Genomic DNA, 13,998 nt, shown 5'->3' with positions numbered 1-13,998 from the left:
GACTTGGAGGCTGCAAGTTTAGACCTCATTTCCTGCTGTAGTGCCCTTGATCAAGGTACTTACCCCAAATTGTACTGTAAATTACCAATTTATATTACTGGGTAAATCACTGTAAGCACCTTTGCAGAAAAATGTTGGATAAATGTAAATGTTACGCTTCGCCCTCTCCCAACAGCAGCATATCAGCATCTGCACCACCTATCAACTTGGTACCAACTGTACCACTTACCCACAATGGAGGACATGATGTCATACTGCTGGAGACCATAACAGGCCTGCAGTTGGTATGACCTGATATAAACATGAAACACCACACCAACATATACTGTATGTGGTTCACAAACGTTTAATTGTTTTCTTTGAAAGTTGGAAACTGACCTGTGTATCCTTAATATCCAAACAGCCTGGGTCTGGTATCAGGAATGTAGTAATATGAACTCATATTTAGCAGATACTTTTGTACAGCAGAGTAGTGTAACACACACACACACTGACAAAATCAAATACTATGGGTGTTTTAATGGTACCAATCCATCGAAAACAGTCTTTGGACCGTGAGAGGAAAACCCACTCAAACCCGTGATGAACATGTAAATTACACTCAGACTGAGGCACATTCAAACCCATATCCAAACCCATCGTGCAGGAGGTCCAGTGCCACTGTGCCACCCATATGCCACCGTGAATAGTAGGTACACGAACGAACAGTGAAACGGGCACACAGCACTGTGGAATAATGGGCCACACGGAACCCCGCGCTATGTGACCAATGGGATAAACTAATCTTGACGTACTTCTGAGGCCCTATTTACTATAGCCTTCTACATATTGCATTTGATCCATAACATATTCCAATGATGAAACATTGTACACCTAATTGGATGAAGCAGAATGCAAGTCTACAGAGTTTTGGGTGGGTTCAGGATTCCAGCAACATGTCCAAAATGAAGGTAACACAGACATGGACCACTGACTGATGACAGTTTTAAGTTCAAACCCTCAGCAACTTTTTCCCTGACATCCCCTCACTTGCACGCTAATGATCATGTATGAGTGTTTATTTACTATTAAGAAAAGGGCAGAAAGTTCATCTGATATTGTCACGCAACAAATATGTATTCATAATGTAACACAATCTAACCTTGACAATATGCGCAACTTTACATTTCCGGCCAGTAGTACATAAGACAATGTATTTTTAAGTCAGGAAACTATAATGTTTTGTGCTCCTGTAGTATATTCAAATTTCTGCAACAAAAGAAAAATATAATTTTGTTAATTTTGGAAGGGAAGGAATTAATGAAACACATGAGGAAAAGTCAAACGTGAATATTTACTCTGATGTGATTCAATAGACCTGCAGGAATTAGGGCTGATCTCAAATTATTTTGGATTTCTTATTACGAGTATCTGGACATTAATATGGAATTCTGAAGATTACACTACATTACATTACATTAATTGACAAGTGGACTGATATCAATCATTGTTCAGACGTTTCCACAAATGTAGATTTTCTTGCACCACTCAAAATCACTCAGTGATGTGTGCTAGAATTCAGTTATTCAGAAGAATGTAGTTTTCCCATTAGTTAAGGGGTTAAGACTTTTTTTTTTTACCAAATAAGGCTAATTTTATTATGTCAAATCTGTAGCTAGCCTAGTGGAGAAAACTGTGTAAAGTTCTGTAACTACTACTAAAGTCGACATTATATTAAATTCGCTAACTACAAGGTGAACATTCAGTTGCATAAAGTTTCTAAACGTGAGACTTCGAAGGTGAAAATCTCCAATTCCATGATTATTTTGTGTGTAACAACAACAGTCCACTCAGCCTGACAAGCAGATTTTTCGTAGGTGAATCACATTCTTCTCCTGAGAAACAAATTACTGTTTAGTAATTTAAATCGGCGGCCTTTTCCCCAAATTTATTTTCGTCATGTAATACTTTCATTGATTTGTGAGTACTGACATTTCTCACGCAATACAAATCATTAACACGTAAAACAATCCGAAGCGCCATTTCTTCCTGAGTTCGTAGGAGAGAAGGGCGGAGAAAAGGATTGCGCCTGCGCAGTGCGCCGAAGTGGGTGTGTTATCAGTGTCGGAAACGAAAAGGGGAGGAGCAATAAACTCAGCTTTTTTGTTGGAGGTGTTGAAGTTGCGCCATTTTGTCCGTGCTCCGTCAGCTCAGTGATTGGGCTTCGTGGATCGGTTCTCGAGCCAATCAGAGGGGAACCGTGCGGCGGAGAAACGGTGAGAGGGAGCGCGGCTCGTAGGGGATGGGATCCGGTAGCAGGGGATTGGCGTGTTGCTGACCAACCAAATTACTAACGCCGCAAAATACAGGAATTGGCCGTACTTATAATTTAACTGCTAGGTATGCGGAGCAAAAGTGGCCATTAAGAAAATGGTATTGACTGCGTGTAGCTTCGCGAAATGGTGGAGCGCGGTGTGAGGCACTACCGGTTGTTTGGTGGAGCGAAGGGGCCTGAGCTGCTGGCTGGTGAAATCAGTCCTTGCTGGCACTGGTCTGGATGCTCGCAGATGCGATGGCACACAGCGCGGCGGGAATGTCGGTTACTCGCCGACAGCGTGTCGGACCGGCCACTTACTTACCGCCTGTGCTGTTTGTTGGTAACGAAGAAATTGTTCGGGGTTGAGCAATGGCAGCCGCCACTCGCTTCACCGCGAAATGTCTGCACACACCGCTCTGCTCTCCTGCTTATTATTTGGCCTCTCTTTTGCTAATGCCAAGTGTACCAGTTCAGAGTCAGACGAGTGTGTAAATGCAGTTCTGAGTCTCTACATAATAAAGACTATTACTTATTGTTGGCCAGGCCGTTTTGTCGTATTTTTCTCAGACAAAGAAGCTGCAAGGTTAGGCCTAGTAGTTATAGTTTAAGTGAATACTCTATTTGTTACTGAGTAGTTCGTTATCCTGATATTTACTTGATGACAAATTTTCTCCTTTAAAATGTAGGGCTCATATTTTGGCATTCTTCTCACATTTTAGGCTTGAAAGCAGTGACGACGATACCGTTCTTCATCCAAAATTATGCATCCCATTGGGTTAAACAGTAAACCACGAAAAACACTAAACGGGCTTAGGAGAGATGCCATTTGCTTCGGTATTTCTTCCTTTGTTCGTCCTACTGACTAACGAACGAGAATGTGTGTTTTTTTGTGTACACTTCTATTCACAAGAAGAGGCACAAAATAATCGGACGCACAGTAAATAAGTCATGAATAAACATATAGTATATATTAATGTTTAGGTACATGTTCGTGTTGCGGCGCCTTTTGTTTAGCTCGTGCCGCCGCTTTGCCGCGATGTGAAGGAAAATGGCGTCCGCGCGGCGCTCGTCTTATGAAACGGCCGCCGTCGAATGAGAGCCGCGCGCGCGCGCAGGGCGAGCGTTACTTCACGCGCTCCGATCGCCCGTATGATGTGAACGTGACACAGCCCCGAGTTTGTTCGGGAGAATAACGGCTTTCTGAATTCCTGCTCAGCACTTGATTTCACAAACATGATAAAAGTTAATGCTGTCGCCGTCGGCCACATTCCCTCGCGTTTTACATTGGCTGACAGCAGGTGGCGTAGTGGTTAGCACCGCCGCCTGGCTTGCGCTCCTGCCGCAGTACGCTTCTTTAGAGTACTTACCCTGAACTGATACACCGAAACAAGGTACTGTGTAACTTTTGTACATAACACTAACGAGCTTAACGTCGTTTTGGAGAAAAGCGTCAGCTAAACAACAAACATGTAAACATAAACACGTAAATGTTTGAGCAAATCTTTACATCTGACAGCACACGCCCTGTATTCCCTTGTTTTTATCTATATTCAGTATTCTGTTTTTCTTCTAGTCACATCTGAATTTGTTTTTTTAATACTAACAAATTATCCTTTTTAGAAATGGAAACATCCAGTCTAATTTTTGCTTTTCAGTCAAAGGACTTAGGTTTGAAGCCCACCTCCTGCCCTAGTCCTCTTGAAGAAGGCGCTAACCCCGAACTGATAGTTAAAATTGCACAGCTGTATAAATGGGGAAATCATTGTAATCTGCTGAAAACTGTAAGATGTTTTGCAGAAAAGTGTCACAAAAATGACTATGTAACTACATACTGAACTGCTTACAAACAGCAGTTGTAGGAGAAATTACTGCACGCCTCATGTTCTCAGTGCATAATTGCTGTGGTCACTGGTCAGCATTTTCAACTGAATTATGGTATAAATGTTGATATATATATGTTTTCAAGCAGGCCACTACAAATACTGAGTAGATGATGACAGGTAGCTACTGGAAGAAGAGTATCTGCTTTTATAGTAGTGGAGAGCAAGATTAAGATGTAGATCCCTGTCACATTACCTGCAATTCTGAACAGCCTGAATCTCAAAAGCCTCTTTTGTCTTCAAAAATTCAACTGGCCTGTGGCCGCAGAATGGATCATAAGGTTGGTGTTGCATTTAAAGTTCAAACTTATGTGACACCTCTCCAGTAAAATGCACTGTAGATGCTCCTTGTCATTCCTGGCAGCTGTAACAGAACCAGCAGAAAGCAGCATCTTTGTTCAGTTTTTGTAGAGACTGTATGAAGAAATGTGTGAAAAGAGCACCTGCAGTCAGTGACAGTTTGGTTAATCGTTCTGTGGTGGAAAAATTGTGCCGTAACCATAGTTTGTGTTAGCTGTAGAGTGATTTACCAAAAAGATGTTTGTATGGATGACTTCTAGTTTATACTCTTGCAATAAGATGCTATCGTTGGGGTGAAATGTAAAAACAGCTTCATAATTTTGCATAACACCACCTATCGTGATAATTTGTGCACATTCTCTCACACTCAGTTCTGTGGGCAGCTATTTGACTAATGTGTGCTGGCAAAATTGGAAGTATCCAATTGTAATTGCAATTGTGTTACAGTAATGTTGTGTGCATGTACAGCTTTGCACTAGAGAAAATACACTTTTTGTTTTTACTCTGAATTGTTGAAACTTTCTACTGAATGAATTAATTCAACGGTAATGGGTTAAAACTTTAGCCGAGACTATTACTGAATCTGTAAAGAAATGAAGGGAATGTTGATACTGTTTAACTTTGATCATGAAGTAGTGGTACAGCGGACTTTTGATTTACGAACAAAGCGAGTTGCGTACAGACTTCTGGTCCCAGCTGCATTCGTAACTTGCGGAGCCTTATGAACAGACTATGTTTTCTGATTTAACACAATGTCCTCACACTCTTGCTTGATGATTTTGCCAGAAAACTGAACATTGTTATTTGGCCTGTGCTCTCTAGTTAAAGGCTAAGCAGGCAGCTCTGTTGTAGTTTGATTCACTCACTGTCACAGTTAACTTGTACTCTTTTCGGACACAGCGAGTCATATTCTGAACCCTAAGCTCTCGGTGTTAGTTGGAACCTACCTCACTTTATGCAGACTTTGTTCCACTGTAGCGTTTTATTTACTGTGATTTTCAGTTTGTTTGTCTAAAAACCATTATGCAACAATACATCGGAGTACTTGACATAAGTAACTTTTTCCAGTCACGTGAAACCAAATTGTTTTGGTCTCAGAAAACAAAAAATGTGTTCGTACCGTATTTAATGTGGTCATTTGGATTGCACTGGATTTGCTCAGGTTCTGTGGTCTCTTGTGTGCCTGCAGGTGAGAAGCAGCACAGTGAGGTTAACAGAAGAACATCACAGGCATGGAGCAGTACACCACCACTAGCTCCACCAGCGGGGAGCAAATTGTGGTTCAGACAGCCAGTGGACAGCTCCAGCAGCAGGTGGGCCGAGGCACTTGAGGGCTGCGAACCCTCTTTTCTCTTTCTGCCATTCTTAAGACGAGCAGTGGCCTCTTTGCTCCATTTCACCTGTTAATGTTTCCTGGGTGGGGATGAAAAACATTTCTTTTCCAGGTCTGTCAGCACAGGACTCCGCGTCGGCATACTGACTGTGGTTGTGTGTTTGCAGTTAGTTACAGGGCACAATGACTGTGTTCCTGCTGTTACATGTCAAACCACAAACAGTGTGGCAACTGTGATCTTCTGTTGTCTCTGGCACAGTGCAGTGGCCTTGGTTTTTCTGTGATAATTATGCGTTGTCTTGGACACAGGGCACAGTGACTGCGGTGCAGCTGCAGACCGAGGCCCAGGTGGCACCTGCCTCTGGCCAGCAGGTGCAGACACTCCAGGTAGTGGTGTAACCTCCAGCTCTGTTACCCTGCTGCATGCCCCAGCTTGCCCATGAGCGCCCATCCTCAGCAGGCTGGCCTCATCAGCTGCATGCGTCCTCATCGCTAGCTTGTTGGTGTCCAGTCCTCGACTACACTGGCTCCTTGTGTTACGAACACCCAAGTTAGGAATTTTCCTAGATGCAAGCGTTTTATTCAAGATTATTTCTTTGTTTTTAATTACATTTTCTACGCTCACCTGTTTCTCAAATTTTTGTCTGTTGCGTTTCTGCCTCCTGTCATTAGATGGCAGCGAAACGCACTCAGACTGAAGTGGAGTGTCGGTGTCAAGTCATTTCTGTCCCTGGTGTTTTTGTCTGTCTTTAATCAGTGACATGAGGAACTTTGCACACTTTTATGGAATAAATTGTTTGGAAATTGGAGCTTGTGGATAAAAAGGATTTTTTTTCTTTTAAATCCTTTAAAATTATTTTTAATTTTAAAGTAGTTAGAAGCTAAAAATGTTCTCCTTTTATTTTTTACCGTTTAGTATTTTTTTTAACGTATTATTCAGGACAAGCCTCAAAACATGCCACTGTTGGATCCATATCTCCAAATATCCATAATCAGCTCCATGAACTTGCATCATATCCTCTGGTCATGATCACCTTTGTGTTTATCAACATAGGCAGCTACTTGTGTACTGTGCACTGGCATAAGTGATGCTGTTGGATGCACTAACTGCTTTGATAGTCGCCAGTCTGCTCTTATAACTCATTGTCTGTTGTAAAATAATCTCATTTACTCTGAGTTGTATGTCGCTTTGGAGAAAATCTTCTGCTAAATAAATGTATCTGAGGCTTATAGAACTTAATCTGTAAATAAATTGAAGGACACAGTGGTTTGATTGGGACACAATGGTAAAAAGGATGTTGGGTTTACAAGCAAATCTAGTTATGAATGGACTTCCAGTTCCAATTGTGTTTGTAAGTTGAGGAGCCAGTGTATATGGATGTTACAGGCTACAGATTCTAGCCCCAGGGTGGTGTGTCCTGGGTTTATGACTTGTTCAGCATGGTAACCCTTTTCCGATGAGAAAGTGCCCGCTGGAGTCCTCGAAGTTGCAGTGGGAAGCAATACTGACCAAGCAGCTCGCTACCTTGAACACTTGGAACTGTGTGAAATGCAGATGTTGAGTGGTTGGTCCCTGTTCCAGTCTTCTGCACTCCATGATGACCTCACCAGTGACACTGGTGCAGAAGTTGGTGATGTCGTGACAAAGTGATGTGTTGGTTCTTAGTGCCTGTTGCTGTGCATTCTCCAGGCTTTCCGAGTGTTTGCACACTGGCGTACTACATACAGCATCGGTGTGTAAAACCTCTCCCGCCAGCAAATGTGTCGTCTTCTGTTTCCTCTCTAGGTGCAGGGACAGCCCCTGATGGTGCAGGTGAGTGGAGGCCAGCTCATAACGTCCTCTGGCCAGCCCATCATGGTGCAGGCTATGCCAAGCAGCCAGGGTCAGACCATCATGCAGGTGCCTGTGTCGGGAGCACAGGGCCTACAGCAGGTGAGAGGGGCTTGCTCTGGGCGATGGGCACTGTGGGATGGGATGTTGTGTGCTATGGTGCAGGAAAATCAGGTGGGACACTGCATGCACTTGACCAGATTTTTTTGCTTGGTAGCACTGCTTCTGAATTCCAAACGTTTGAAGCACCAGTACAATTTAAGAAAACCAGAAAGAAGAACATCCTCAATGTGTTGTATATTATAATACTACTAGTCAAAAATGATCAGTATCTCTATATAGTTCAGAGTCTCTCAAGCTTCTTTAGCCATTCTGAAACTGAAACCTTTTATTTATTTCAAATCATTTATAATCAGTTCAGTTTTTTAGTTTTTTTTGGATAAAATCTTCTACTGACCTTTTCGTGGGGGGCACAGTGGCGCAGCCTGTTTTGGCTGAGTCCTGCTTTCTGGCGGGTTTAGAGTTCAAGTCCTGCTTGGGGTGCCTTGCGACGGACTGGCGTCCTGTCCTGGGTGTGTCCCCTCCCCCCCCCCCATCCTTGCGCCCTGTGTTGCCAGGCTGGGCTCCGGCTTGCCGCAACCCCCGCTTGAGACAAGCGGTTTCAGTTTGTCTGTGTGTGTGTGTGTGTGTGTGTGTGTGTGTGTGTGTGTGTGTGTGAGAGAGACCTTTCTGTTTTGGACCATTTTTTGCTAGATCTTTTCAAACCCTTGTCTTGAAGTCCTCTGTATATGGTGCATTTGTTAGTAATTATTAACCTTAATTGAGTTTTAATGATTTCATGATGCCATTGGGTGCACTATTCATAGTGGTGGAATATGTATTACACTATAATTGAATTGAACATAAGTGAATAATGAACATATTAATTATGTGAACGTCTACATTTTTTTACCCATAAAATTCTAACAAAGAGATCAGAGTATTTGGCGAACACTTATATTTGGAGTATTTGGACACTTTTTCTTTGATCAAAAAATTTTCTGTAATCAATCCTTTATTTGATTAAATAAACCAGTATAAAGGGATTTTTTTTTTTTACCACAGAAGTCTCAGCAAAATTTTGCTACTACTGTGTCTTTTCCTCAAGGTTGACTGTAGCACAAAGAATATGCATGTTTTGTTAGCTAGTCATAAGCAGTTTAAAATACAGGTAATTTGTAATGGTCATTCAGCAGTTTGTGTCAATTAAATGTTGTAAATCAGTGTAAATGACCCAGACAAGTTGGTTTTTTTTTTTTTTTTTTTTTTTTTTTTAAATAAAAGGAAAAAAAACTTAATTGCAACAATTCATGAACTGGTGGTAACCTGGGTGCACAATAGTGAAATTCGAGGTGAATATGTAATAGAAAAGGTCATGAATTAAGGTCTTATTTTCGTGGCTACCAGCACCAAGTGGTGTATGTGATAGGGACTTTGACAAAGTAATTCTGCAGTGTGGAGTGTTCCTGAGACCCAGAGAGTCAGTCTCACAACTTCCTTGCCTCCTTGGGGTAGATCCAGCTGGTCCAGCCTGGACAGATTCAACTGCAAGGTGGCCAAGCACTGCAGGTACAGAGTCAGCAGGGCCCAACCCAGCAGATCATCATCCAGCAGCCCCAGACAGCTGTCACAGCTGGTCAAAGCCAGGTAGGCATTTTTGTGGACCACACCTGGGCAGCAGCAAGCGCACTGAAATTCATTTGGACACATACTGCTGTGGGAAGATGCACAACCTTAGGCATTACATTTTTCACCTCTTATATAGAAGCAGAATGAGAGCAAATGCAGGACTTGTTTTTTATTGCTTACAGTGTTTATATTTCATTCATTGGGTATGGCAAGTCAAGAAGCATACTGATTTATTTTCTTCCACGTGTGTGTGTGTGTGTGTGTGTGTGTGTGTGTGTTTACGCACTAGGGCCAGCAGCAGATCACTGTGCAGGGCCAGCAAGTGGCTCAGACAGCTGAGGGCCAAACTATTGTCTATCAGCCTGTGAATGCAGACGGCACTATCCTGCAGCAAGGTATCAGTACTGCAAAAAATATCAACATATGTTGTGTGAATGAACAAAAATATTACCGCTTGCTTGCTTCAGAAACTTGCAGGCTGGTCCCTTACATGGCAGTGACAGTGTTTTTCTTGATGCTATGCTAGGAATGATCACAATCCCTGCTGCCAGCCTAGCTGGTGCTCAGATTGTACAGGCAGGCTCAAACACCAACACCAGCACCAGTGGCCAGGGGACCTTGACCGTCACCCTGCCAGTGTCTGGCAACATGGTTAATGCAGGCGGGATGGTCATGGTGAGAAGCATTGCCTTTTCTTTTTCTGCACATTGTGAAATTGCCTTAACTGAATTGGACGTACACGTACTGCAGAAAAGTTGCTTTTGAAATAACTTCAAACATGAATGATTTTTGGATGAACGGTTTTTTTTTTTCTGTGTATGATTGTTAGATGGTTCCAGGCAGCGGTGCTGTGCCTTCCCTGCAGCGCATTCCCTTGCCAGGGGCTGAGATGCTGGAAGAGGAGCCGCTTTACGTCAATGCTAAGCAGTACCACCGTATCCTGAAACGCAGACAGGCCCGTGCCAAACTGGAGGCTGAGGGCAAAATTCCCAAGGAGCGCAGGGTAAGGAGTTCTGCTAACTGCCGTCTATTGTGAACTTGATTAAATTTAAACTAGCACAGTTGTATTTCATTTGTCATAGTTTTCAGACAAATTCACATATTTAAATCGTATTGACAGTGACACTTAAAGCTCTTTCATTCTTCTGTTTGAACTGTCTTGTCTTAGAAATATTATGTTTATCCTAATTTGTAGCTGATAATTGTACTAGAGGTAGAGATGTTGACAGATGCACTGCTTATTTAGACAGCACTTTCCCTGTGTGTTTTTATTTCCAGAAATACCTACACGAATCACGGCATCGACACGCCATGCAGAGGAAGCGGGGTGATGGGGGCAGATTTTATTCCCCTAAGACAAAGGATGAAATGACCATTACCATCCAGGTGAGGGAATGTCAAGGGAAAAGTTGCTGAGGGTTTTAAATTCAGCTCTCACTGGTACTCCATGTCTGCTGAGTCCTTGGAAAGCCATTAAAAGTTATCTACACTCCATGGAGATGTTGCCTGAACGCACCCAAAACTTTCTGTAGATTTCTATTTTACCTCATTTAATTAGGAGAACAGACACTACTTAGCATTTGTGAAATATGGTACTGTTGGAATAAAGTAAATAGAATGCCATGATATGTAGGACCCTGAATGTACACCAGGATCAGAACAACACTCTTAACCCGACTGTCACACAAATGTGCTGTGGGTTTGGATGTAGGTCCAAATCCAGCCGAGTCTGCAGAGTATGCGTGGAGCCTGTGGGGTAAGCCTTGGACAAACGTGTCGGCTAAATACAGGTTAATAGAAGTTAATAAAAGTTTATTTTTCAGTGTGCAATAGCTTGATACCTCAGCAGGCTTAATTGTCAGGTGTTCTATGCACAGCCTGTATGCTCTTGCTTCCTGTTTTCAGGAGAGTAGCAGTGTGAGGAACAACGTGTTCTGGAGACTGCTGAGGACTAGGATGGCCCAAGTGCCAGCTGTTGCCTCAAGCCATGCAGTTGGTTCATGCTGCTTGTCATGAGACCTACATTACTGTCTGATGTCAGATAATGCCGCAAGAACAAAAAAAGTCCTTTTAGATAGTTTATCTTAAAGCTTTAGTGTGGAAGCAAACCAAAGTGTACTTGTTTGATAGAATTAAAAGCTGCATACAGATTTTAGAACCAAAAGGTAAGCAATGCACTCATGATCCTCTGGATGGGATTTGGAATAACAAAAATTTGAAATATGTATAAGAATAGTTGCCTTTTGGCTCACAATGGGCCTTTGAGTCAGGATAGTAGGATTTTGCCTGTTACACTTTTTTTTTTTTTTTTTTTTTTTTTAAATAATTATTTTACCAATTTTGACTTGGGCTATGAATGAGAGGGTTTTAAGTGCAACTCATGTTCTACCTATTTTAGCGCAGTGACACAATTTCATCAACAAACAATGTTATGTTATGTCTAGTGAGTTAACCTCCAAATTAACTTGGAAACAGTAACTTCTCTCAGCAGATTTTCTTCCAGAGCAACTTACAATGATTAGTATGAAGTATTTAGCCGAATTGTTTATCCAAGGTGACGCTAGATACGCTGCACCAAACTCCCTACGAGCATTCATACCAGTACAGCAGAACGATTTAAGACATATATGCACCGGGCACTTTAGTGTTACTAGTTTTGCCAAAACATGTCTTATGATCTTGGGAAGAACCCAGATGAACTCAGGGAGAACATGCAGACTGCAAGGCACCAAACCTACCTGCTGCACCTCTGTGCAGCCTACCTTATGTTTAAATTTTCAAAATGGCCCGTAAAAACTTTGGGATTATGGGAGTGGTGAGTGGTGTTGTGTGTTCTGAGTGTGGTGACGGGCAAAAAGACGTTGCAGCAGCTTCTAGCCCATCTAGTTATATGGAGGTCTCTGTTATACCATATTTTAAAACAGAAAATTAAGCAATGTGCTGAAAATATATATGGTACAGAGTCAGCAAAAGTCCCCCCGTCCTGTTCATGTAATACACTCTTTGTGTTGTTCTCTGAGATGTGTGTTGGTATGGAGAAAAGTGTCTGCCAAAGGAATAATGTGATGATAATGATCCCCATCCACTGGGATGATTTCATACAATGAACTGTGCCACTTAAATGGGGAAACCACTATTTACCATGTACACCAGTTCCTGTAATGTGTGCTGTGCTTGTGGAATGTTATTCAGTTCTGTAGTGTTCATCTAGCCTTCTAATCTCTCTCCCTGCTTATATCCTTTTCAGGGTCAGCAAGAGCAGGCCCAGACTGGAGAGGAGCAAGTTGGACAGATGATCCGTGTGTCATAACCCATGTCTGTTCAGTCGCCTTCGTTTGTAAGTGTGTGTGCGTGTGTGTGAGCGTGCGTACCGGGCCGTCCAGCCATTCCCAAAGAGGGCAAGCGGCTTCTGGCCGATCCAACTACCACACAGGAGCACATCGCTTCTAGCTCAGTTGCAACGTGAATTGGAAAACAGAAGAAATCAGACATTTTTGTGAATACTTTTTTGTAATTTAACAAATGTTTATGAAACCAGCAAACTTTTTCTTCCAGTGTGAAAACTGAAAATGTCTGGTCTGTATACTAGTGTGTTGGTATTTTAGTCCTGTGTGTACTGGTGTTCATTGTATGCCCAAACCCTGGTACAAGCCATGCTGAATTCACTTAGGCACACAATCCAACAAGTGTTTAATTTGATGGTTATCAACTAGAAATGAACATTTACTTTTAATTTGTTTTGCCATTGGAAATGTAAAAGTACTTATTTTTTACCAACCATAATGAAAGACTTGTACTGGAGAACCTTAGGCTTAAAATATTTTCTAGAAATGGACTACTAGTGTTAGGTAACTGCAGATTTTCCCATTGGTCCTGTATATTTGTGCAGTCCTATGGCATTAGGGGCATTTTCATCTACAGGAGGGAAGGTAACACCTACGTTTCATGTTATTTAAGGTAGAAGTAGCTGATGATGCCCTTGAATGACTTCTCATTGTAACGTATAATTGCAAGTCATTTACATATCATGTTCCTTGTTAAGGTAGAGGATTTAGTGTTTTGATGGTATTGCATGATTGCAATTTTTTTGGTTTCATTCAGCTTTAGCAACCCATTCAATTGCCAATAGACTCATGACAAGGAATGCATTTGCAAGTGTCATTATTCTGTTGTTTGGGATTTCAGGCTGAGAAATGGTGCTGGAAATAAGATCCAGTGTATCCCTCCACTAATTCATACAGATGAACTACACACATATAAAATTTGCACTTAGTCCCAAGATGGTATTGCTGTCACTCTTGTGAGAAGGAAAAAAAAAAAAAAAAAAAAACTGCTTCTTTTGTATTTGTACAGCCCAGCGAGGTGGGGGAGGGCCTCCTGTTTGTCTTTATGGAAACCATTTCAGGTGTGCATTTCGTAATAGAAAGCAATACTTGTGTACATGAATCTATTGGCTTGGTACCTTTTTTAAGACAACCTTTCACACACAGTCTTGTCAGTTGTTTTGGAAGTGGAGTGACCTGTCTCTACTAGCAATACTACAAGGGCTTTTGCATATACATTGTTCCACCTCCTGTCAAGGGTGGAAGTGGGATCGGGGGTGGCTTTGTAAATATGATTGTAAGCATACTGTGATTCTCCTCTGCATGAATTAAATTTTAAGAAATGCGAAATTGTGAACTGCTATTAA

The 13,998-nt window shown here is 42.0% G+C and overlaps 1 protein-coding gene across 4 annotated transcripts; it reads left to right on the top strand.

Annotated features, from left to right (window-relative positions):
* Window positions 1-2,150: 2,150 nt before the first annotated feature.
* On the top strand, window positions 2,151-13,981 carry nfya (nuclear transcription factor Y, alpha). Of its 4 annotated transcripts, none has more exons than XM_018751114.2 (10): window positions 2,151-2,255; window positions 5,666-5,789; window positions 6,119-6,196; window positions 7,596-7,742; window positions 9,195-9,326; window positions 9,598-9,703; window positions 9,835-9,983; window positions 10,138-10,311; window positions 10,587-10,694; window positions 12,556-13,981. In XM_018751114.2, exons 2-10 carry the CDS (start codon window positions 5,709-5,711, stop codon window positions 12,616-12,618), a joined length of 1,038 nt encoding a protein of 345 aa, XP_018606630.1. In that variant the 5' UTR covers window positions 2,151-2,255; window positions 5,666-5,708; the 3' UTR covers window positions 12,619-13,981. The 4 variants fall into 4 exon arrangements, with proteins under 4 accessions (XP_018606630.1, XP_018606628.1, XP_018606629.1 ...); XM_018751112.2 differs by having other exon boundaries at window positions 6,119-6,199; XM_018751113.2 differs by having other exon boundaries at window positions 2,151-4,457; window positions 6,119-6,199.
* The last annotated feature ends 17 nt before the right edge of the window (window positions 13,982-13,998 follow it).

The sequence above is a fragment of the Scleropages formosus genome, chromosome 16, assembly GCF_900964775.1.
Source record: "Scleropages formosus chromosome 16, fSclFor1.1, whole genome shotgun sequence".
Lineage (NCBI taxonomy): Eukaryota > Metazoa > Chordata > Actinopteri > Osteoglossiformes > Osteoglossidae > Scleropages > Scleropages formosus.
Note: the sequence above shows the minus strand (reverse complement) of the source record. Positions and strands in the feature narration are given on the sequence as shown.

Bases quoted from the DNA above. Each gene is read 5' to 3' on its own strand.
- nfya (XM_018751112.2), top strand. From the start codon at position 5,709: ATGGAGCAGTACACCACCACTAGCTCCACCAGCGGGGAGCAAATTGTG. The intron at 9,327-9,597 runs GTAGGCATTTTT...TTTACGCACTAG, and splicing joins TCACAGCTGGTCAAAGCCAG to GGCCAGCAGCAGATCACTGT. The intron at 10,695-12,555 runs GTGAGGGAATGT...TATCCTTTTCAG, and splicing joins AAATGACCATTACCATCCAG to GGTCAGCAAGAGCAGGCCCA.